Consider the following 24,370-nt stretch of genomic DNA (forward strand, 5'->3'; position numbering starts at 1 on the left):
ATGTTGCAGGATCCAATCTGGGTCTAGGGTCTCCTGCTGGAGCCAGGGGTTGGACTAGAAGACCTCCAAGGGCCCTTCCAACTCTACTAGTCTACGTTCTGGGATATTGCAGAGCTGAGTCTCACAGTAGGATAAAAGCAGACGATTTTGGTGGATGGTGTGTGAGGTTGCTCTGCGATATTTTCCCAGATCCACCTGCACAGTCCTCAACTTACGACGGCAATAGGAACCAGGAGCAAGATTATTCAGTGAGTCACCCCTGAATTTGACGAGCTTTTTTCCCCCCTCTCCCGGTTGTTAAGTGAAACCACTGCAGTTGTTAAGTGAATCGTGCGGTCATGAAATGAGGAGACTGGATGGCTGTCTGTCAGAAAGGGTGTAAGGTCTCCTGCTTGAGCGGAGCGGGGTTGGACTAGATGACCGACAAGGTCCCTTCCGACTCTTAATCTGTAAGTAAGTAAGAACTTTGCATGTTGGAAGCTGGCTGGGAAGGTCCCCAATGCAGATCACGTGACCCCCAGATTCTGCACCCATTGTAAGCTACACCGGTCGTAAGTGTGAGGATCGGCTAGAAGTCACTTTTCTTAGTGCTGTTGCAACTTTGAGCGGTCAGGAATGAATGATGCGAATCGGGGGGGCCACCCTGTGATTTGGTATTTTTGGGGGGTCTCCCATCCAGATGTTCACCCTTAGCTTCAGGTAGAATCAGGCAGGTGCTGCCCCCTGCTGGCTTAACCAGGCTGTTATTTTTCATTTCAAAACATGAAATTTAAAAAAAGGGAACTCGGGTTTTCCACGTATGCTTTGCGGCAAAAAAAAAAAATCTACTGAGATTATCGCGCAAGCGATAAGAGGAAAAACAAAAGAAGCAACTTTCTAGCCGGTGTAGAGAGAGCGTGGAAGGGGAATTCAGCAAGCCGAGAGGGTATCAGGCTGGGGATGAAGGGTCTCCCCACATGGGCGCCAGTGTGAGTCCCGACTAAAAGGGCCGAACCAAGAGATCAACTGCACTGGAAGGCCGTTTTATTCACATTTTATTCGGAGTTTCGAAAGTCAGGTTGTTGTGAGTCTCCTTTTGGAACAGAAGTTGCCTTCGGAAGTCGTGGGAGCTTCATCCCTGGAGGCTTTCAAGAAGAGACTGGACTGCCCTCTGTCAGAAATGGTGGAGGGTCTCCCGCTTGGGCGGGGGGTTGGACTAGATGACCTACAAGGTCCCTTCCAACTCTGATTATCTGTCAGAGCTCTTATGACTCTGAGAATTAGGGAGGGGTCTTTTTAAGCCACTTTCCGAATGTTATTGATCTATTATGGAATCAAAATATGTTTACCCCTCCGGTCAACCTAGAACAGACGTTGAGAGTTTGGAAAAAGTGCAAAGAAAGTTCCTAACAGTGAGAACAATTAACCAGCGGAACTACTTGCCACCAGAAGTTGTGGGTCTCCATCCCTGGAGGTTTTTAAGAAGAGATCGGACAGCTATTTATTCTGGAATGGTAGAGGATCTCTCCTGCCTGGGCAGGGGGTTGGACTAGATGACCTCCAAGGTCCCTTCCAACTCTTGTTATTATTCTGCATTCTGCTCTGTATTCTGGGCCCTCCTTTTTTTAAAAAAAGACTTTTCTTTTGCTTCCTTTTATTTCCCTTTTGATTATTGTTTTCAGACCTTGGAAGGGTAAACTTAGAAAGTGGGAGAGAAACCACAAAGAATAAACACTGGTGTGAAACTATCATGCTGTGTCTTCAGAATTGCTGAGTTGGTGGAGGCACCTCTTGACTTTCTGGCAGGAAGAAAGGAGAGGGAGGAGAATTACACCCAGCATCACAACACACACACACACGCACACACATCACACAAAGAAACACACACATGGGATTATTGGCATCTCATTTACTGTCCCCTCTTTTTCCATGGCAGAAATGCAGCTGTTTTCCAGTCCTGCATTGTGTCCCATTCAAACGTTTGCACGAAATCCTGGTTTGCTTAACTAGGATAGTTGGGAAAACCCCCACATTTTGATGGTTTCCCACTTTTAAAGAAGAAATTGGACAGCCATTTTGTCCATAACAGTCTAGGGGTGTGTGTGTGTCTCCTGCTTCAGCAGGGGGTGGACTAGAAGACCTCAAAGCTCCCTCCCGACTCTTTTTGTATTTTGCTGTTGAGTAAACCGTTGTTTATTCACCACAATCCTTGCATCCGCGAAATGTGCTGAGCTGCAACCCATTCCCTGAGCGCAATGAATCGGATTGCGTCTGGGCAGAGAGATTGCCAGTTCTCCCACCGAGATTTCTTTCTTTCTTTTTCTTAAGGGTTGGTCTAGATGGCCTTTGTGGTCCCTTTCAAATCAGCAAACCTGAATGACAGAATAACAGAATTGGAAGGGGTCTTGGAGATCTTCTAGCCCAACCCCCTGATCAAGCAGGAGACCCTGTAGTGGCTAACCTTTCTGGACTCCGGTGCCCAAAAATTGGTGCGCACGCTTGCATGCTCGTGTGCCAAGCACCCAGAAGGCAATGTGCGCCCCTCCACGCCCCCTACGCATGCGCGCGCAATCCCCACCCACCCACCCCCGCTGCCCTCTTACCTGCACTGCACATCACAGCTGATTTTGGGTCGGTTTGAGGCCTTTTTTGGCCTCCCAGAGGCTTCTGCAGGCTTTGCAGGCCAAAAACTAGGCCCATTTCGTCACTTCCGGTATTTCCGGAAAAATGGGTTTTCGGCCTGCAAAGCCTGCAGAAGCCTCCCTGAAGCCTCTGGGAGGCCATAAAAGGCCTCAAGCCTGCTGAAAATCAGCTGTGAGGCGCACACATGTGCAGTGAGGTAAGTTTGCCTGCAGCTTGCATGCCGGCACAAATGGCTCGGCGTGCCAGCTGTGGCACGCATGCCATAGGTTCGCCATCACGGCCCTATACCATTCCAGGCAAAAGGCACAACTTCCAGTGATCCCATGACTGTGAGGGTGTTTTGATGGTCGTAAGTGTGAGGACCCGGTTGTAAGTCACACTTTCCAATGACGTTGTACTTTCGAACGGTCGCTAAAAGGAACGGTGTAACTCGAGGACAACCTACCCCTGATTTTATGACCTTTCTTCCCACTGTTGTTATAAGTGAATCCCTGCAGCCGTTAAATGAGTAACATGGTTGTTAAGCGAATCTGGTCTTCTCCGTTGACTTTGCTGGACACTGTGACCATCATAAACACGAGTCACTTGCCAAATCTGTGAACTTTGACCCTGTTAACCATGCGGGTTCTGTGATGGTCATAAGTCGAAGACTGGTCTTAAATCCCTTTTTTTCAGTGCCGCCGTAAGTTTCAAACGGACACTAAATGAATGGTTGCACTTCAAGGATCAGCCCTGTACAGGTAGTCCTTGAGTTACGACCACCATTGAGCCTAAAATTCCCGTTGCTGAAGGAAACACTCGTCAAGTCAATTTTGCCTCATTTTACGACTTTCCTCCCCACCGTTGCCAAGTGAATCCCTGCAGCCGTTAAGGGAGTAACAAGGTCACTGAGCGAATCTGGCTCCCTTGTTGATTTTGATCACACTGCCACCGTCATAAATGTGAGTCCATTGCCAAAGGGGCCGAATTTTTTGCTCCTGGGGGGGATGCCACCACCGTCGTAAGTGTGAATAACAGTCCTGGCGTCCCCCTTTTTTTCCCGTGCCGTTGTAACTCCCGACGGCCTCTCTCCAGGGGTGGCCGTAAGTCAGAGACGACCCGTCTCACGTTTTCAAATCCGTGCGCTTTGCAGAGTTGGAACGTGACCTCTAACGGTCGCTCAATGAACCGTTGTAAGTCCAGGACGGTCCGTCTTTCTTTCTTTCTTTCTTTCTTTCTTTCTTTCTTTCTTTCTTTCTTTCTTTCTTTCTTTCTTTCTTTCTTTCTTTCTTTCTTTCTTTCTTTCTTTCTTTCTTTTTCCCTTTTCGAGTCTGGAGGAATTCCGCCTCGATCGTGCCAGCCCCATAAAACCCTCCACTCCGGGCTGAACGGCTGCCATGCTCCCACGCCTCTCCCTGGTGCCCTCGCCTGTGGCTTCCTCCCTTTGGGGGGGCTCTGCAAGACCCCCACACACAAAAGAACTTAAGCCAAGCTTGGAGGGCGGGGGTGGGGGGTGGGGGGGAGGGAAGTGAAGCTGCTTCCGTCTGCCTTCCTCCCCCATTTCTCTCTCTGCCCCCTTTTCAAAGTCCTGCCTTTGCAGGAAGCCTCCCACACCAGGAAATGCCCCTGCCAGAGCCAGGGCTGCGTGCGCATGCATGCTCCTTCCTCTCCTCCACCCCCAACCACCAGCCCTGGTGAGCCTGCAGACGCTGGACCCCCGTCCAAGCCCCCTCCCCAGATGCCCAGGCTTCCCGCTCCTTGCCTGCAAGACGCCAGCCAGGGGGCTTCTCTCGTGGCCCTGGCATTGCCAGCCTCGCCAGGCCAGGTAAACTGAACGAGAACGAAATGCCCAGCCTGGCCGGGATCTGGGTGGGTTTGCCGGAGGAGCTGCTGCCGGGAGAGAAAGGTGGACGGAGAAAGTTTCTTTGCTGCCATGCGGGGGTGGGGGTGGGGGTGATGGAGGGATGGGGAAATGGAGGGATGGAGGGCGCGATTCTCGGCTTTTTCTCGGGCTCTGCTTTGGTGCCTTTGTCTTCTCTCCCCGGAGTGGGAAGCGGTGGAGGTTTTTTTCTGGGGTTCTCACCGAATGGATCTAGCTGTTGGAGGGGGCGAGGAGGGAGGGGAGAGAGAAGGATGGGGGAGAGGAGTGGAGAGGAGAGGAGAGAGGAGAGAGGGGAGGAGAGGAGAGCAAGGTAAAGGAAGGAGAAAGGGAAGGGAAGGGAAGTAAAAGAAGGGAAAAGGGAAGGAAAGGGAAAGTAAAAGAAGGGAAAAGGGAAGGAAAGGAAAGTAAAAGAAAGGAAAAGGGAAGGAAAGGGAAGTAAAAGAAGGAGAAAGGGAAGGAAAGGGAAGGAAAGGAAGGTAAAAGAAGGGAAAAGTGAAGGAAGGGAAGTAAAAGAAGGGAAAAGGGAAGGAAAGGGAAGTAAAAGAAGGGAAAAGGGAAGGAAAGGAAAGGAAAAGAAAGGAAAAGGGAAGGAAAGGGAAGTGAAAGAAGGGAAAAGTGAAGGAAAGGGAAGTAAAAGAAGGAGAAAGTGAAGGAAAGGGAAGTAAAAGAAGGAGAAAGGGAAGGAAAGGAAAAGAAGATAAAAGAAGGAAAAAGGAAAGGAAGAGGAGGAAAAACTAAAACAAGGTGAACGAAGAGAAGGAAAGGGAAGGAAGAAGGAGGGAGGAAGGAAAGAAGGAAAGGAGAGGGAGGGAGGGAGGAGAAAGAAAGGAGGGAGGGAGGAACAACTGCAGAGATTCACTTAACAACGGAGGCAAGAAAGGCGGTACAAGGGGGCAAAGCTCCCTTCACCAATGTCTCCCTTAGCAACATTAATTCTGGGCTCAATGGCGGGCGTAAGTCGAGGAACCCCCCGTGTCACATTTCATCTTGTGCCCCCTGGGGAGTTTGAAATGCGCTCTTGGACCTTCTAATATGGTCACTAAATGAAAGCTGGCTGAGGAGTTGCAGTCCACCTGTCTTAAAGGGGCCCAGGTTGGAGACCCCTGGCTTCAACAGAAAGTTTAAAAACAAAATTAACCAGGCAGGTTCAATTCCAGGGTTTTTCATGAAGTTCACGGACATTTTTTTTTTTTTTTTAAAAAGTGTCCTTGGGGTCCTGTGATTCCATTTTGTGACCTTTCGCGTTGCAAAAAGAAAAAAAAAGTTTTGAAAGAAGTAGGCGGAGGATTCAGGCCCCGCCCCGGCTGGGAGGATGACGCTGCCACCTTTGCACTCCCCCCCCAAAACCCGGAAACCTCCCCAGGGCTTTCGCTTGGCTAAGAAGCCCCCCAAGTGGCAAACCCAGGATGGCAAAAATGAACGGGCGATTCCAAAAAAGGGCCGAGCAGGAAATGACCATCTTGGTGTTTTTTGTTTCTTTTTTTGTAATGGCCGGCCATTATCAGTGGGCACCAGGCTGGCCTCTGCAAGAGGTCAGTCAAGTCCAGCCTCATTCTGGCCAGCCGGTCTCTGCACAGTGGCGCCAATGTGCAAATGTCTGGATTTTTTTCCCCCCTGGGAAGAGACAAGGAGCATTTTGGAGGTGGCAGAGGGAGGGGAGGATAGGCCAGACATGGCTAGTCTAGGGAAGGGAAGGACCAGGGGAGACAGGAGAGCATCTTCCAGTATTTGAGGGAGGGGCTGCCACAGAGAGGAGGAGGAAGGGGTCAAGCTATTCTCCAAAGCCCCTGAAGGCCAGACAGGGAATAATGGGTGGAAATTCATCAAGGAGAGATTCAACTGGGTTTTTTGCCCCCAACGGTTGGGAAAAAGATAGGATAAAGTTATCTATTTTTATTTATTTGTAAAAGTAGCTCTATAACCATGCTTCGCTACAAAACTACGTGGTCAGGCTTAGTTTTTTTGGGAGGAAAATAAGGGGGGAGTGGAAATTCTGCCTCTGCCTCCCAGCCTCCATCGGTATTCCTCTGATTAGCGTCCTGTCAGTCAGTGGGTGAGAGAGTTGAAGGCTGTTTGAAAACTGAAATCGTATTTGCTGGGTGAGCAAGAAGGAGACAGCAAGGAGCCTGGGCGTGACTTAGCTCAACTGTTCTGGACTAAAGCTGCTTGATGCTGCTGTGAAACTGAAAGTGAAACTCCTCTGCTTGTGTTTTGCCTTTGGAAGAGATTTCTTTCCAGGTGGGGAGGGGGAGTCAAACTCCTTAGCATCAGAGCGTGTTAATAATAATAATAATATAGGAAATACTCTCAATGCTCTGATGGTGTTTTTGAAAAATCCTTTCTTAGTGAGCCCCTAGAAGCCAAGAGGAAGATACGGGCCAAATTTCAAGTTTGTTGGCTTTACGGTTCTGGAGATTTTGTGATGATGCATGGGGGCATTTCACTGATAGATAGATAGATAGATAGATAGATAGATAGATAGATAGATAGATAGATAGATAGATAGATAGATAGATATAGATATAGATATAGATATAGATATAGATATAGATATAGATATAGATATAGATATAGATATAGATATAGATAGATATGGATGGAGATAGATAGATAGATAGATAGATAGATAGATAGATAGATAGATAGATATAGATATAGATATAGATATAGATATAGATATAGATATAGACATAGACATAGACATAGACATAGACATAGACATAGATAGATTTATTTACTAACACTCTCCATCTCGCCACACTATTTATTTATTTATTTTATTTTTTATTTATTTGATTTGCCAATTGTTTACAAGATAATAAGTATAAGTGTATACATAGTTATGAATACATGAAATGGATACATATAAGAAAAATAAAAGAAGAATAAGAGAAACAATAGGACAGGGACGGTAGGCACGTTGGTGCGCTTATGCACGCCCCCTACAGACCTCTTAGGAAAGGGGTGAGGTCAATAGTAGACAGTCTAAGGTTAAAGTTTTTGGGGGTTGGGGAAGAAACCCCAGAGTCAGGTAGAGTATTCCAGACATTGACCACTCTATTGCTGAAGTCGTATTTCCTGCAGTCAAGTTTGGTGCGGTTAACTTTGAGTTTGTATCTATTGTGTGCTCTTGTGTTGTTATGGTTGAAGCTGAAGTATTCATTGACAGGTAGGACATTGCAATGTATGATTTTATATACCATGCTTAAGTCAGACCGAAGACGGCGTAATTCAAGGTTTTCTAGTTCTAGAATTTCAAGTCTGGTGGCATAAGGTATTCTACAACGAGTAGAGGAGTGGAGAACTCTTCTTGTGAAATATTTCTGGACTTTCTCAATTGTGCTAATATCAGACATAGATAGATTTATTTACTAACACTCTCCATCTCGCCACACTATAACTAATTGCAGCTTAGGAGTTTGACTTGGGGCCAGGTCTATGTTGTTTTTAACATTTTAATGTGTTTAGTTTTATAGCCTGACTGTGGTTTTATAAGCTGTATAAACTCTGAATTGGGAGCCGCCCAGAGCTGGTTTTACGAGATAAGCGGCTATATAAACGTTTTAAGCAAATAAATTAAAGGGAAATGGATCCTACCGTACTTCTTCTATCTCGGTTTTCCTCCGTTCTCTGATTCAAGCCAAACGTCCTGAAGGTTTTACCAATCCCAGCAGTTCCTATATACAGGTAGTCCTCGATTTACGAGAATTCATTTAGTGATGGTTCAAAGTTACGACGGTAGTGGAAAAAAAAAGTGACGTATGGCCGGTTCTTGCACTTATGGGCCATCCTGGCATCCTTAGGGCACGGATCAAAATTCGGGCACTTAGCAACCAGCATGCATCTATTTATGATGGTTACAGGTCACCCAACTTCCTTTTGCGATTTTTCTCAGCCGGTTTCCAATAAGCAACGTTGGAAGGGCCTTGGAGGTCATCTAGCCCAACCCCCTATATCATTCCAGACAAATGGTTGTCCAATTTCTTCCTAAAAACCTCCAGTGAGGATCCACAATTTCTGGTTCCACTGGTTAATTGTCCTCAGTGCTTAATTCCAGGTTGCTTCTCTCCTGGGTTAGTTTCCATCCATTGTTCCTTCTCCTGCCTTCAGGGGCTTTGCAGAATAAGTTGACCCCTCTATTCTTTGGGGCAGCCCCTCGAACATTAGAAAATTGCTATCATGTGCCCCCACAGTCCTTGTTTTCACTATACACAGGTACTCCTCAACTTATCACCGGAACTGAGCCTGGAATGACAATCAAACCTTGTGACAGTCATTAAACCTTAACTTTGCCCAAATTTTTACTACTAACTGTTTTGAAGCCGTCGTTAAGTGAACACTGTGGTCATTAAGCAATTGCAGCAGTTGTTAATCGAACCCACTTTAGCCAAGGGGTGAGTTATTTTTTTATTTTTGCTGGAAACCAGAAGCAAATACCAGTTTCTTACACACACAAAAATCCATATATCACGTGATCTCAGGACACTGCAAACAGGCAGAACTATTCCAAGCCCCCAAAATGTGATCGTGTGACTTTAAAAACAACAACAAGTTCTTTATTTTAATCTACATATACACATCAATACATAAACAGTGCGGCACCTAAGCATCATACATTTTGGTGCCAACAAAAATAATAGCATTAATCGTATCTCTAATGTTAATACATGTATTTGCATTGAATTATAATCTTTCATTATTTAATTATTCAATATTCCAATACATTCTTCTAATGCCAATCACCCTATTATTGAAGCATACGTGATCATTTCATCATTCAATTTCTTCTTGTGTTTTTTATTTTTTTTAAATTAAAAAACAAACAAAACACCTCCCTTTTGGCAAGCAGTGTGGTTCCAGGTTTTTACATTTCAGTACCAACATGACCATAATTATCTATTCATCTTTCTTATTCAGTTTCATATCACATTATTACTTATTAATATTAAATTCATGAAGCTTCCTTTATCCAATTTCAGTTCGTCTCTTATTTCATTGTTCTCAGGATATTCTCCTACCTTGCTTTACACTGTTATCTAAAATTCTAAATATTTCATTTCTATATTCATTACCCATGTTACTTTTAATCTGTCAATCATCATGTGACTTTGAGGATTGGGGGGGGGGAGTTGGGGGTGGAAAATTGACCGTCCAAACTTCGAAAGGGAGCCATAAGTCATTATGGGGAGGTGCGTCGTAACTTCAATCATTGTTCGTAAGTCCAGAACTACTTGTCTCCAGCTCCAATTTAAATTGTTTTTAAACCCCTTTCCTAAAACGGAGATGCTGTTGCTAAACATCCTCCCACCGAATTTGAAAAGGACCCTATTACTATCCAGGGTGATTGTTCTCCTCTCCATAAATCTCCTCCACCTTGGAAACCCACCCTTGGCCAGAGAATTTGGGAAGGGGGCAGAGGGACGGAAACCAGCCCAAGGCAAATCCTGTTTGCAAGTCCTGCCCCATAAATGCCAACGTCTCCAAGCTTGCAACCTCCTTGGCCATCTCAGTGCAGAGAGGGCCCAGCTAAAAGCATTCAAGGTTTGCCCCCTCCCAAATAGGTGGCTTGGCCCCCCCCCCTGAAACTCAGTCTCGCTGGTGGGGTGGCAAGAGAGAAGCCCCAAGCAGACGGTCAGGAGCAGCTGGGAAAAATCCAGTTTTGGCTGGGCAAAACAAGGGATTCGTTGTTCTTCAGCCATTGGCACCAAGAAAAGGCTGCCTTCTTTGAGCTTCCAGCAAATTTTTGTGGTTGTTTTTTTGCAAATCCAGGCATCCAGTGTCCACAATTCACACCTGGCAGGTTTTCCTGGGAAACTGTGCGGGGGTCCTTTATCCCAAAGGTGCTTCCCCCCCCCCCCCCCAAAGGCAACTGGATTTTCTGGGTTTTTCTTTTTTTTATAGAATAGAATAACAGAGTTGGAAGGGACCTCGGAGGTCTTCTAGTCCAACCCCAGGCCTAGGCAGGAAACCCTACACCACTTCAGACAAAGGGTCATCCAACATCTTTTGAAAAACTTCCTTGAAGGCGTTTTCCCTCCTCACCCTGAGAAGCTTCTCCGGTTCTGACTGTGGGAGATGCACCACCCAGAGAGCCAGAGCTGTCAGCTTTGCTCTGGGGTCCCAGCGGCAGAGTGGCAGCAGTCCAGTCAAGTGGACGGGGCTTGACCACGTCTCTCCAGCCGGCGTGACCAGGAGCACGCCGGGGTCTTTGTGCCTGGGTGGAGATCGGGATGGGGGGCCTTCCCACCTCAAACTCTGTGGGCCCCCACACCGTGGTTCCCACGCCCCTCCAGATGACCGGGAGGATGGTCAGGAAGGGCTCAAGGCCAACAGGCCTTTTCCCAGCCCCTGGTAGGAAAAGGAAGCCTGCAGTTTGGAAGGCAGCCCAGGCTCGGCTCATAGCAGTTGTCAAGGTTTGGTGGTTTCTTTTCGTTTGCATCTTGGATACTAGAAGGGTGGTATCTCTGCTTTGCTAGGAAACTATGCGGTCGGGCGTAGTTTTGGGGGAGGAAAATAAGGGGGGGGGGAGTGGAAATTCCGCCTCTGCCTACCAGCCTCCATGGGTATTCACCTGGCTAGCGTCCTTGTCAGTGGGTGAGAGAGTGGAGGGCTGTTTGGAAACTGAAAGTGTATTTGCTGGGTGAGCGAGGAGGAGACAGCAAGGAGCCTGGGCGTGGCTTAGCTCAACTGTTCTCTACTAAAGCTGCTTGGTGCTCTGAAACTGAACCTCCTCTCCTCTGTTTGTGTTTTGCCTTTGGGAGGGGGAGTAGAACTCCTTAGCATCAGAGCGTGTTAATAATAATAATAATAATAATAATAATAATAATAATAATAATAATAATAATAATAATAATAATAATAATAATAATAATAGTACAGGAAATACTCTAAATGCTCTGAGGGTCATTTGGAAAAATCCTTTCTTAGTGAGCTCCTAGAAGCCGAGAGGAACATTCGGGCCGAATTTCAAGTTTGTAGGCTTTACGGTTCTGGGGATTTTGTGATGACGCGTGAGGGGCCTTTCGCTTTTTACATATATATCGATTTGTATATTGCCTTAAGGATGTTTTTGTTTTAATTTAGAATAAGAGATTACTTTATTATATATCTGTACCTATGCTGAACAAAGTTCCTTCCTTCCTTCCTTCCTTCCTTCCTCCTTCCTTCCTTCCTTCCTTCCTTCCTTCCTTCCTCTCTCTCTTTCTCCCTCCCTCCCTCTCCCTTTTCTTTCTTTATTCTTTCTTTCTGATTCTTTTTTCCTTCCTCCCTTCCTCTTTCCCCTTTTTCTTTCTTTATTCTTTCCCTCCCTTCCTTCTTTTCTTCCTCCCCCTTCCTCCCTTCCCTCCTCCCTTTCTTTCTCCTTTCTTTCCTTCTTTCCTTCCTTCCTTCCTCTCTCTTCTGTCACCTTTTAACTCCTCTGCCCTTTGACCCCCTCTGCCCTTAGCATTTTATCTTTTCTTGAAACTTGCTAAACTTCATTTCAAAACAAAAAAGAAAAGAAAAGAAAAAGAAACCACCTTTTGGTTGGCCAAGGTGAATGACCGAAATAACAGACCTTCCTGGAACACTCGTGAAAAGAGTTACACAATAACCTAGTTTTGCATATAAATCTCTGCTTGAGCAGTTTTGGGGTTAAAGTTCCCATCAGGAAAAAAAAAAGTGCATTTGGCTGCAGAAAACAGCTGAAATGGAAAAGGACTCTGAAATTCAGCTGATGGTATTTATTTTGTGGTGTCCCAAATGAAGTCACATGTTTTCCTATTCTCTCTGTTGTCACATCTGGTAAACGCTAAATTTTAAAAACGAATCCACTTGCTTATTCATTACATTGTAAGCATGGACCATCACCAGTGAGCTGTTGGGCAGGATTTCTTGGTCTGTTGTGTGGATGCTTGTGTGTTTTTAGGGGGCGGGTAAGGTTTTGTGTGTGTGTGTGTGTGTGTGTGTGTGTGTGTCTGTGTTTGGGGATTCTTGTGTGTGTGTGCGTGCATGTTGAGTCTGGTCTCTGGGTGTTATGTGAATGTTGTTGTGTGTGTAAACTGTGCATATGCGTACAATGACAATAAAGTATTATTATGTCCAGTTGTACATTTTTAGCAGTAGCGAAACCTCCTCTAAATACTAATCTGTGCCCCCATTTTGGCCACCTGGCCTCCAAATGGGGAGGTGGGTTGCAGAGGGAAACGGGGGGGAAACTGGGGGAAACTGTCCGGGACGAGGTTCCTTCCTTCCCTCTTTCTCTCTTCTCTCGTTTTCTCCGCCTTTCGACACCACATTTTCTGACGGGCAATTTTACAGTAAATGGGGGGAAAAACCCCTTTGCTTCCTGTCGCCCCAGAAAAACCGTGTAGGGAAATCTGGAAAATTAGCAAATGGCCTAAAATCGGAGGAAGTGAAAGTGAAGAAATGGCTGGGTGGGGGAGAAAAAAAATAGCCATTACAAATATGCTGCGATGAATGGAAATACATGTTTTAAAATTGTTTTTTAATTGTAGAATTTGTTTAATAAAGTTTTTTTTTTCAATGAAATAAAATAAAATAATAGCCATTTTCCCCCTGATTTTCCAGCTGGGCTTAGGCTGAGAGATGAGGAAGAAAAAATGCACATAGTCCCTAGTTTACAAGGGTTCATTTAGTGACAGCTCCAAGTTAACAAAAGCAGTGGGGAAAGTGATTTAGGATTTAGTCCTCGCACTTATGACGGTTGCAGCATCCCCCCCCCTGGTCACATGATCAAAATGTGGGTGCTTGGCAACTGGTGCATACGGGGTTGTCCTCCACTTATGACCACCATGGAGCCTGTTGGGAGGGTGGGAGGCTGTTGGGAACCAATTGTAAGGACCTTTGGGGGAAGCGGGTCCATCATCATTTCAAATGGTCGGAAGTTGAGGACGGCCTGTATCGTCCTGGGGTTATTTGATGGCGGTTTGTGACGTTCCCAGCTGGCCAAGTTAACAAGGAAAACAGGATTTGCTTTAACAAGCATCTGATTTGCTTAACGATGGCAAGGATTCGTTTAACAACCAGGGCAAAAAGGACGTAAAATCAGGCCACAATTCGCTTAGCAGCCGCTTTGCTTGGCGATGGACATTTGGATCCCAGTTCTGGCTGCAAGTCAAGGACCACCTGAATAGGCTGATAGGGAGATTCTCTGCAAGGGTTGTTGAAAGTAGGAGGAGGACTTTGTGTGTGTGTGTGTGTGTGTGTGTGTGTGTCTGTATGTGTGTTCGATCGAGGCGCCAACCTGTCCGTCAGAAGCTGCACTTGTCCTCCTGTGGCTTTAGCTCTCTGGATGAATCTCCCCCCCCTTTCATTCTGTCTATATACATCTATTTTGGTGTATTTCTGGCACCATCTAAAGGCAGCCTTATGGGGCGTCTAAAATCGGTTAGCTTTATTCATTTATTTTATTTATTTTTATATTATTATTAATATTATTATTATTATTATTTGCACAGTCAGCCAGATGTTCAGGCTGGGTTAGGCATTTATGTCTACCTATGAAATCCTTACCAGGCATTATTGTTATTCTTATAGTTATTTCTTCTTCTTCTTCTCCCTTCTCCTCCTCCTCCTCCTCCTCCTCCTCCTCCTCCTCCTCCTCCTCCTCCTCCTCCTCCTCCTCCTCCTCCTCCTCCTCCTCCTTCCTCTAACTTTCCTTCTTCCTTTCCTTCTTCCTCCTGTCTCAATTTCTTTCTTTCTTCTTCTTCTTCTTCTTCTTCTTCTTCTTCTTCTTCTTCTTCTTCTTCTTCTTCTTCTTCTTCTTCTTCTTCTTCTTCTTCTTCTTCTTCTTCTTCTTCTTCTTCTTCTTCTTCTTCTTCTTCTTCTTCTTCTTCTTCCTCCTCCTCCTCCTCCTCCTCCTCCTCCTCCTCCTCCTCCTCCTGTCCTAACTTTCCTTCTTCTTCCTGTCTCAATTTTTCTTCTTCTTCTTCTTCTTCTTCTTCTTCTTCTTCTTCTTCTTCTTCTTTTCTTCTTCTTCTTCTTCTTCTTCTTCTTCTTCTTCTTCTTCTTCTTCTTCTTCTTCTTCTCTCCTCCTCCTCCTCCTCCTCCTCCTCCTCCTCCTCCTCCTCCTCCTCCTCCTCCTCCTCCTCTCCTCCTGTCCTAACTTTCCTTCTTCTTCCTTTCCTTCTTCCTCCTGTCTCCTCCTCCTCCTCCTCCCCACTCCTCCTCCTCCTTGATGACAGCTCTACTTTTTCCTTCCAGCTCTCCTGCAAAAGAGAAACTTTTGGGACCTGTGGACCTGCCCGCCTTCCCCCCACCCTCTTCCCACGTGTCAAGTTCCCAGAGCAGAACAGGAGCCCCGAGATTCCACCAAAGCCCCCGCTCCTTTTGAACCCAGACTTTGGTAAGTCTCGTGGAACAACTAAAGGTTTTAAGGTCCAAGTCAGCCTTGAGATGGGAATTCCCAAAGGTTTCTTAAAACGTGCCTGTTCCCAAATCTGCACTATGAAAAGTCTGCATAAAATTCTCTTCGTAGGCCAGAATGGGAGAGGGAGGGGAACATTTCAAACTGGAAAAAGTGTACATAAAATAAATATTTGTTCTTTTTTTTTTTTTTTTAAAAAAATACTTTTTATTAAATTTTACACTTTTAAAAACAAATCATATTTACAATTTTTGCAGTAATTTGTGGCATCAACTTTTCCGTATTCATTTACATACATACATACACACACACACACACATAGACACACACACACACACACACATATATATGTCATTTACATTTTACATGGTCTTTTATTCCTGTTCTCCAACCAAACATACCATTTCTCCCAGACCGTATAGTATTCTTTTTCTTTCTTCTCCTGCAATTCCATTGTAAGTTTATTCATTTCTGCACGATCCATAATTTTCTTTTTATAATCATATCATCTGTGGGACCACTCTCTGATTTCCAAATTTGGGCATACGTTATTCTAGCTGCGTATTTGTATTATTTAAAAAAATATTCTAGTAATATATGTGTCCTCGTTTAGCAACTGCCTTGCTTGGTCACTACTTGCAGTTACAACAGTGAGGAAGACGTAAATGTACACCCAATCCTTAAATTTACACCCTTTGCTGTTTTTTTTTTTAAAGCAAAGGAAAGCTGAAATTACAGTATAAACACAGTCATGGTTTCACTCAGTGACTGAATTGCTGGTCCCAGTTGTAGTCGCTAAACGGGGACTCTCTCTACAGGCAGTCCTCAACCTATGGCGACAATTGAGCCAGAATTCTGACTGTAAGTCTTTGCGGTCCTTAAACAGCCACTACGTGGCCTGAATTGCTTTTAAAACCATGTTTACGATGGTCGTAAAGTTAAGTCGTTAAGGGAATCGCGTGGCCATTAAGCGAATCTAGCATGCCCGATGGGCGGGTCTGCAAACCGTGTGACCTTGGGACAAAGCCAGCAGTCACAAATGTGAACCAGTTGCCCAGTTTCCTGTCATTAAGTGAGGGACACTGAACGCCATGGTGCGAGTTCTCTTGGTAGGAACTTTGGAAGTAGATCCGGGCTGGGTTGGTGGGCTGGAGAAGGCCTGAGATGGTGGGACTCCATTGCCAGCGTTCACGGAGGTCTTGCCTTTTGCCTCACAATCAGGAGGCGGTGAGTTCGATCCTGGGTAGAGGCAGATATTTCTCTCTCTCTCTCTCGGGCACAATGAGAATATATCTGCCGAACAAAACTCCTCATTGGCAACAGGGAAGGCATCCGGCCAGGAAACGCTCTACTAGCTCCATTCAGTTGTCCGGACTCCACCCTGAAAGGGATTACGGGGTCATTAAAAGATGATGATGATGATGATGGAGGTCTTGCCTTCTTGCAGATGGTTCAGATTATGAGGACCCACCATTTGAGGAGGAAGGGGAAGCCTTTACGGAAGAGATGACTGACAAGGTGTGTCTGTAAGTCTCTGGCGAGAGGTTGGTCCATGGCTTGGAGGAGGAGGAGGAGACCGATGGATGGCCCTCTCGGGGCTCCAGGGGAAGGCTTCCCAGCCCTGGCTGTCCAGAGACCCCGACCAGGACTTTCCCCGAGCCCCCCCCCCAAGGCCCCTGTAGACCCACCCTGGCCAGCCAGGGGTCCAAAGCTGGCGGGACTTCCTTCCAAGCAGCAGGTTTAGGATAACGCTGGTTCAGGATAGCGCTGGTCTAGGACCATGCTGGTTTAGGATGACGCTGCCCTGGGATAATGCTGGTTTAGGGTAATAACCCTGATTTAGCATCACATTGGTTTAGGATAATGTTGGTTTAGGATACCACTGGTCCAGGATAACACTGATAACAGATAACAAGCAGAGTTGGAAGGGACCTTGTAGGTCATCTAGTCCAACCCCCCGTCCAAGCGGGAGACTGATCTAGGATAACTCTGGTTTAGGATATTCTTCAGTTCAAAGAGTGACACAGTCGTTAAGTGAGGCTGCCCTCCCGGACTGACGCAAAAGGGGATCATGTGACTCCGGGGTGTCTCCCTCCCTCCCCCCTCCGTCTCTCTGCTCCTGTGGCCGGAGGGGAAGTAACTGGGCGGCTTCTGGGAAACCCCACAGTGGCGGTTCCTCCGGCGATCAATAGCGGGGTCTTTGGGGCTGTGCAACTTCCTGTGGCGCTGAGACTCAGCAGCTGCCCGGGATCCAAGCCAGGAGAGGCCCTTCTCTTGGCACTTCTGCCCAATGGGGGCAGTGAGATTTCCCAGGCTGCGAAGGAGGGAAGGGAGAAGAGAAAGGGAGAGAGGAAGAAAGGAAGGAAACATGGAAGAAGAGAAAGGAGGGAGGAAGGAAAGAAGGAAGAAGAGAAGGGAAGGAGGAAGGAAGGAAGAAGAGGAGGGAGGGAAGGAAGAAGAGAAGGGAGGGAGGGAGGAAAGAAGAGAAGGAAAGAAAAAGAAAGAAAAAGAATGAGAGGAAGGAAGGAAGGGAAGGAGAGGAAGGAAGGAAGGGAAGAGGGAAGGAAAAAGGGAAGGAAGGAAGGAAGGGAAGGAAGGAAGGAAGGAAGGAAGGAGAAGAAGGAAGGAAGGAAGGAAGGAAGGGAAAGAGAGGAAGGAAGGGGAAGGAAGGGAAGGAAGGAAGGAGGAGGAAGGAAGGAAGGGAAGGAGAGGAAAGGAAGGAAGGAAGGGAAAAGGAAGGAAGGAAGGAAGAAAGAGAAAGGAGGAAGGAAGGAAGGAAGGAAGGGAAGAGAGGAAGGAAGGAAGGAAGGAAAGAGAGGAAGGAAGGAAGGAAGAAAGGAAGAGAAGGAAGGAGGAAGGAAGGAAGGAAGGAAGGAAGGAAGAGAAGGAAGGAAGGAAGGGAAAGAGAGGAAGGAAGGAAGAAGAGAAGGAAGGAAGGAAGGAAGGAAGGAAGGAAGGAAGGAAGGAAGGAAGGAAAAGAATAGAGCTAGAGACGGTATCCTGCGATCCCAAATAAAGAATGATCAATCGGTAGGAAAATGGGGTGAGGAATTTTCCTGCAGACTTTTGGGGATTTTCCCAGGGTCTCTGGTCCGTGGGATTTAAAATTAGGAGTTTGTTGGTGCCTGAGGCCCAAAAGGTGGGTGACCCCTGGACTAGTCCAAGCAAGAGACCCTATGTACCCATTCCAGTCAAGTGGCCGTCCAGTCTCTTCTTGAAAACTCTTCCAGGGATGGAGCACCCACAACTTCTGGTGGCCAGGAGTTCCACCGGGGAATTGTCCTGACGGTTCTGTTCTTCCGTTTGCAGGAGGCCCCTCCGGAGAGGCGGCATTCGGCCCGCGTCAACAGCCTGTTCAGTGAAGACGAGCTGATTGAAGATTATTTCAAAGAGGAACCGGTCGCTAAGTGAGAATCCTGGCTGCTTTGGGGTTCAGGAGTGGGGGAGCTTCTTGGTGTCTGTCTGCAGCTGCTGATAAATTAAATGCTTTGGCTTTTCTCAGCAAGGATTGTGGCTTCCTCCAGGAAATCAAAAGCATGGCAGGCAGTCCTCGTTTAGTGACTGTTTCAAGTTACGACAGCACTGAAAAAAAGGTGACCTAGGACCGGTTTTCACACTTAGCAAGCGTTGCAGCCTCCCCCGTGGGATCAAAATACTGGGCAACCGATTTGTAGTTACAACGGTCATAATGTAATGACAAGCAACGCCCACGGGGAAGACAGATCTGTTTAACAACTGCAGTGATTCGCTTAACCACCGTGGCAAGGGAGGTCATAAAATAAGGCACAATTCACTTAGCAGCTGTCTTGCTTAGCAAGGGACGTTTTGGGCTGAATTGTGGTTGTAAGTTGAGGACTGCCTGGATTTCTGAGTCCAGTTTGAGCCATGAAGACAGATTTGCATCAAGTGAGGAGGCCGTCCTTCCTCAAGAACTTTGGCTAAATGAGGGGGGAGACTGATTGGGGTTCAGGGATTATTTATTTGGATAAAGGGATGAGGTGGAAGAAACTCTTGGTAAACCCAAGGTGTATAGCCTCTGTATTTCCTAAAATGCTTATGAGATGCCCAAGGAGCCGGAGTTGAGCCCTGTGAAAATTCAGAGGTAAACCATGTTAATGTTAGCAGCTTTGAGATGGGTGCATTTCCCCCAAATTCAGCAAACGCCACTCCCAGAATTCCCCAGCAAACATCCTTTAAGATGGCTGCCTTCCACTCCCAGAATTCCCCAGCAAACATCCTTTAAGATGGGTGCATTCCCCAATTCCCACAAACATCCTTTAAGATGGGTGCATTTCACCCCAGAATTCCCCAGCAAACGTCCTTTAAGATGGCTGCATTTCCACTCCCAGAATTCCCCAGCAAACGTCCTTTAAGATGGCTGCATTTCCACTCCCAGAATTCCCCAGCAAACGTCATTTAAGATGGCTGCATTTCCACTCCCAGAATTCCCCAGCAAACGTCCTTTAAGATGGGTGCACTTCCACTCCCAGAATTCCCCAGCAAACGTCCATTTAAGATGGCTGCACTTCCACTCCCAGAATTCCCCCAGCAAACGTCCTTAAGATGGCTGCACTTCCACTCCCAGAATTCCCAGCAAACGTCCTTTAAGATGGCTGCACTTCCACTCCCAGAATTCCCCAGCAAACGTCCTTTAAGATGGCTGCACTTCCACTCCCAGAATTCCCCAGCAAACGTCCTTTAAGATGGCTGCATTCTCCAGAATTCAGCAAACCCTTAAGATGGCTGCACTTCCACTCCAATTCCCCAGCAAACGTCCTTTAAGATGGCTGCATTTCCACTCCCAGAATTCCCCAGCAAACGTCCTTTAAGATGGCTGCATTTCCACTCCCAGAATTCCCCAGCAAACGTCCTTTAAGATGGCTGCTTTCCACTCCCAGAATTCCCCAGCAAACGTCCTTTAAGATGGTGCACTTCCACTCCCAGAATCCCCAGCAAACGTCCTTTAAGATGGCTGCACTTCCACTCCCAGAATCCCCAGCAAACGTCCTTTAAGATGGCTGCATTCCACTCCCAGAATTCCCCAGCAAACGTCCTTTAAGATGGCTGCATTTCCACTCCCAGAATTCCCCAGCAAACGTCCTTTAAGATGGCTGCCTTCCACTCCCAGAATTCCCCAGCAAACGTCCTTTAAGATGGTGCACTTCCACTCCCAGAATCCCCAGCAAACGTCCTTTAAGATGGCTGCACTTCCACTCCCAGAATTCCCAGCAAACGTCCTTTAAGATGGCTGCATTTCCACTCCCAGAATTCCCAGCAAACGTCCTTTAAGATGGCTGCATTTCCTCCCAGAATTCCCCAGCAAACGTCCTTTAAGATGGGTGCATTTCCACTCCCAGAATTCCCAGCCCCTTTAAGATGGCTGCACTTCCACTCCCAGAATTTCCCAGCAAACGTCCTTTAGATGGCTGCACTTCCATTCCCAGAATCCCCCAGCAAACGTCCTTAAGATGGCTGCATTTCCACTCCCAGAATTCCCCAGCAAACGTCCTTAAGATGGGTGCATTTCACTCCCAGAATTCCCCAGCAAACGTCCTTAAGATGGGTGCCTTTCCACTCCCAGAATTCCCAGCAAACGTCCTTAAGATGGCTGCATTCCACTCCCAGAATTCCCCAGCAAACATCCTTTAAGATGGCTGCCTTTCCACTCCCAGAATTCCCCAGCAAACGTCCTTTAAGATGGCTGCACTTCCACTCCCAGAATTCCCAGCAAATGTCCTTTAAGATGGGTGCCTTTCCACTCCCAGAATTCCCCAGCAAACGTCCTTTAAGATGGCTGCACTTCCACTCCCAGAATTCCCCAGCAAACGTCCTTAAGATGGCTGCACTTCCACTCCCAGAATTCCCCAGCAAATGTCCTTTAAGATGGGTGCATTTCCACTCCCAGAATCCCCCAGCAAATGTCCTTTAAGATGGCTGCACTTCCACTCCCAGAATCCCCACTAAACGTTCTTTAAGATGGCTGCACTTCCACTCCCAGAATTCCCCAACCGCCAGCGTAGCTGCAACCTTCTTCCTTAACTCAGATCCAGGATTTCCGATTTGCTTGAAGGCAGGTTTGGCAAATAAAAAACCACCTTTGCTGCTCTCGGCTGCCTTTTAGGAATGGCCTGGATTTAATGCTCCTTTGCTTTCCTGCCTCTTGGTCAATCAAAAGCTTCCGGAAAGTTCCTCCTCTTAAAGGGGCAGGTTTGGAACGAGAGCTGCGGGGGGGCAGCGTTAGGGGAGGTTTGATCCTAAGGAGTTCAGGATGGCTGGGAGTGCGAACATTTCAGAATCCAATGCGGGTGGACTCTCCAGATTTTAAGGAACGCCTGGGTGCAAACAGGAGAGAATATTTGTAGCTCGGGGTGGACCTGAGGGGTCCCTGTTGCTCTCTGAGCTGGGTGGCTTTCTTGCAGACGTTTCAGGACCCAGCTGGGTAACTTCATCAGGGTTAGGAGGGAGGAGGGTTTGCTGTCTGCATATACTTCCCAGAGGAAGCCATGTGTATAGAAACAAGGAACAAACCCACATGGCTGGTGGGAGGGGGCGATTCTGGGAGTTGTAGTTCTACTACCCCAGGGGTCTCACCTTGGGCACTTTAAGCCTGGTGGACTTCAACTCCCAGAATTCCCCAGCCAGCAAAGCTGGCTGGGGAATTCTGGGAGTTGAAGTCCACCAGGCTTAAAGTGCCCAAGGTTGGAGACCCCTGCACTACCCCTCTTACAGTGGCCAAGTTTGAAATACTCCGGTCTAATGGACAGAGAGACGAGGACGGCCAATTCGGGAAGCCAGATTTTAGAATCAGTGAGTCAGAAGGGGACCTTGGAGGTCTTCTAGTCCAACCCGTCCTCAAGCAGGAAGCCCTGCTGTAGAGTTATTTCGGACAAACGATGGTTCGGAAGTTCGGGGGTGAATTTCTCTCGGTTCAGCTCCGAGGAAGAGTCCGGGCTGCTGGCGGAGACCCCTGGCTTGCCCCCTTCCCCTAGGGCTGGGGGGTGTGTGTGTGCATGGGTCCAAAGTTGTTGGCTAACAGCAGCTCTTCTGGTTTCTCCCCTCCCTTCCCTTCCCTTCCCTTCCCCTCCCACCGCAGCAGCCACTGGGATGACGGGCTGAGCCAGCCCTCCCCTGCCAGCAGCGCTCTGCCCTTCGGCGTGTTGTCGGGCATCCATGGTGACGGTGTTGGCATGCAGAGCGCAGGGCCCTCCTCTCCGCTCTCGGCCGGGGTGGCCAAAGCTGGCTGGCTGGACAAGAACCCCCCACAAGGGTGAGCAAGCAGCCGGGCTCCTTCGCCATCTGCCCCCCACTCAAAGGGCCCCGGGTCCCTTCCCCAGCCGGCCCTGGCGGGGAGGGGGAGGCTGAGCTTGAAGCGGGTCTGGCCGGCCGGGAGGGGACCACTGGCTCTCGGGGCTGGGCAGCTGACGGGTCTTTCGGCCGCAGGTCGTACATCTACCAGAGGCGTTGGGTGAAGTTGGACAGTGACTACCTTCGCTACTTTGACAGTGACAAGGTAAGGTGGGGAGGAAGCTGCAGGTGGGGAGGGCTGTAGAAGACCCCTTCCTTCTTTCCTTCCTTCGTTCCTTCCTTCTTTTTCTTTTCCCTTCCCTCCCCATTTTCCTTCCTTCCCTCTTTCTTTTTCCTTCCTTCCCTCCTTCCCTCTCCATTTTCATTCCTTCCTTCCTTCCCTTCTTTTTCCTTCCTTCCTTCCCCTCCATTTTTTTCTTTCTTTCTTTCTTTCTTTCTTTCTTTCTTTCTTTCTTTCTTTCTTTCTTTCTTTCTTTCTTTTTCTTTCTTTCTTTCTTTCTTTTCCTTCCTCTCTCCTTTTTTTTTTTTCCTTCCTTCCTTCCTTCCTTCCTTTCTTTTCTTTCTTTCTTTCTTTCTTTCTTTCTTTCTTTCTTTCTTTCTTTCTTTCTTTCTTTCTTTCTTTCCTTCCTTCCTTCCTTCCTTCCTTCCTTCCTTCCTTCCTTCCTTCCTTCCTTCCTTCATTTTTCCTTCATTTTTCCTTCCTTCCCCTCCATTTTCCTTCCTTCCCTTCTTTTTTTCCTTCCTTCCCCTATTTTTTTTCTTTCTTTCTTTCTTTCTTTCTTTCTTTCTTTCTTTCTTTCTTTCTTTCTTTCTTTCTTTCTTTCTTTCTTTCTTTCTTTCTTTCTTTCTTTCTTTCTTTCTTTCTTTCTTTCTTTCTTTCTTCCTCCCTCCCTCCCTCCCTCCCTCCCTCTTTCTTTCTTTCTTTCTTTCTTTCTTTCTTTCTTTCTTTCTTTCTTTCTTTCTTTCTTTCTTTCTTTCTTTCTTTCTTTCTTTCTTTCTCCCCCCTCCTCCCTCCCTCCCTCCTCCTCCTCCTCTTTTCCCTTCTCTTCTCTTCCCCTTCCTTCCTACCCCACCCTCCCTTTCTTTTTCTCCCTTCCTCCCTGGGGGTGGGTGGGGGGTGGGTCAGGGGCCATATCATCACATCCCTGAAGGCTTGAATCAAGGTGATGGTTTAAATCTTAACTCTTGGGGGGCTCCGTGCCCATGAAAGGCATTGAAAGGGGCTCCGTGATGAAGAGAAGTTGAGAGAACGACTGGCACAGGTTGCTCTATTATGGACGGAAGACGGGACACTCTGGGAATTGAGAAATTGTCTCCTCTTCCTGTCTACCTGGGAGAAAGGGGGCACAGACGGAGCACCTCTGGGTTCCCCCCTCCTCCCCTCCTCTCTCCTCTGCGTTGCAGGATGTTTACTCCAAACGCTTCATCCTGGTGGCCTCCATCTCCCAGGTGTCCAGCATCGGGGACCAGAAGTTTGAAGTTATCACTCACAACCGGACATTCGCCTTCCGGGCAGAGAGCGATGGTGAATAGGGGTGTGTGGGGGGGTTGATGACCCCACTGTGGCTCGTCTCTCTGGTGGGAGAAGCAGAAGATGCCTTGATGTTCTCTCTTGCGGCTCTGGCATTGGGTGCCAATAAATGCTCAAAGGCCAGGGTTCCCTTCCAAACAGTGCAGAGCATAGAATCTTAGAGCTGGAAGGGGCTTGGGAGGTCATCTAGTCCAACCCCCCCCCCCCATGCCCAAGCAGGAGATTTTGCACCGTTCTGGACAAAGGTCTATGTGGACATTCTCAGTCATCCGGGTCACGGTTGTCCCAAAGGTGCTTTTGTCCCAGGAGGCAACTGGACTTATTGTTGTTTTTTCTTTGAAGACGTTTCGCTTCTCCTCCAAGAAGCTTCTTCAGTTCTGACTTCTTCTACTTCCTCACCATTCAAGTCAGAGCTGAAGAAGCTTCTTGGAGGAGAAGCGAAACGTCTTCAAAGAAAAAAACAAGAAAAAGTCCAGTTGCCTCTTGGAAAAAGCACCTTTGGGTTCTGGACAAGTGACTGTCCCATCTCTTCTTAAAATCTTCCCATGTTGGAGCACCCACACCTTTCTTGTGGCAGGCAGTTCCACTGGTTAATTGTCCTCACTGTCAGGAAATTCCTCCTTAATTCCAGGTTGCTTCTCTCCTGGATGAGTTTCCATCCCTTGTTTCTTGTCCTGCCTTCTGG

At 47.3% G+C, this 24,370-nt stretch overlaps 1 protein-coding gene across 1 annotated transcript in view; it reads left to right on the top strand.

Annotated features, from left to right (window-relative positions):
• ARAP1 (ArfGAP with RhoGAP domain, ankyrin repeat and PH domain 1) overlaps positions 1–24,370 on the top strand; it is an 87,316-nt gene that overhangs the window by 6,848 nt on the left and 56,098 nt on the right. The window contains 7 exon segments of the mRNA XM_087965915.1: positions 14,687–14,727; positions 14,730–14,828; positions 16,297–16,367; positions 18,159–18,256; positions 21,943–22,116; positions 22,290–22,359; positions 23,559–23,679. Coding sequence (XP_087822041.1) covers positions 14,687–14,727; positions 14,730–14,828; positions 16,297–16,367; positions 18,159–18,256; positions 21,943–22,116; positions 22,290–22,359; positions 23,559–23,679 — 674 coding nt within the window.

The sequence above is a fragment of the Notechis scutatus genome, chromosome 5, assembly GCF_049901735.1.
Source record: "Notechis scutatus isolate UNSWTSFEM ecotype Mainland chromosome 5, rNotScu1.2, whole genome shotgun sequence".
NCBI lineage: Eukaryota > Metazoa > Chordata > Lepidosauria > Squamata > Elapidae > Notechis > Notechis scutatus.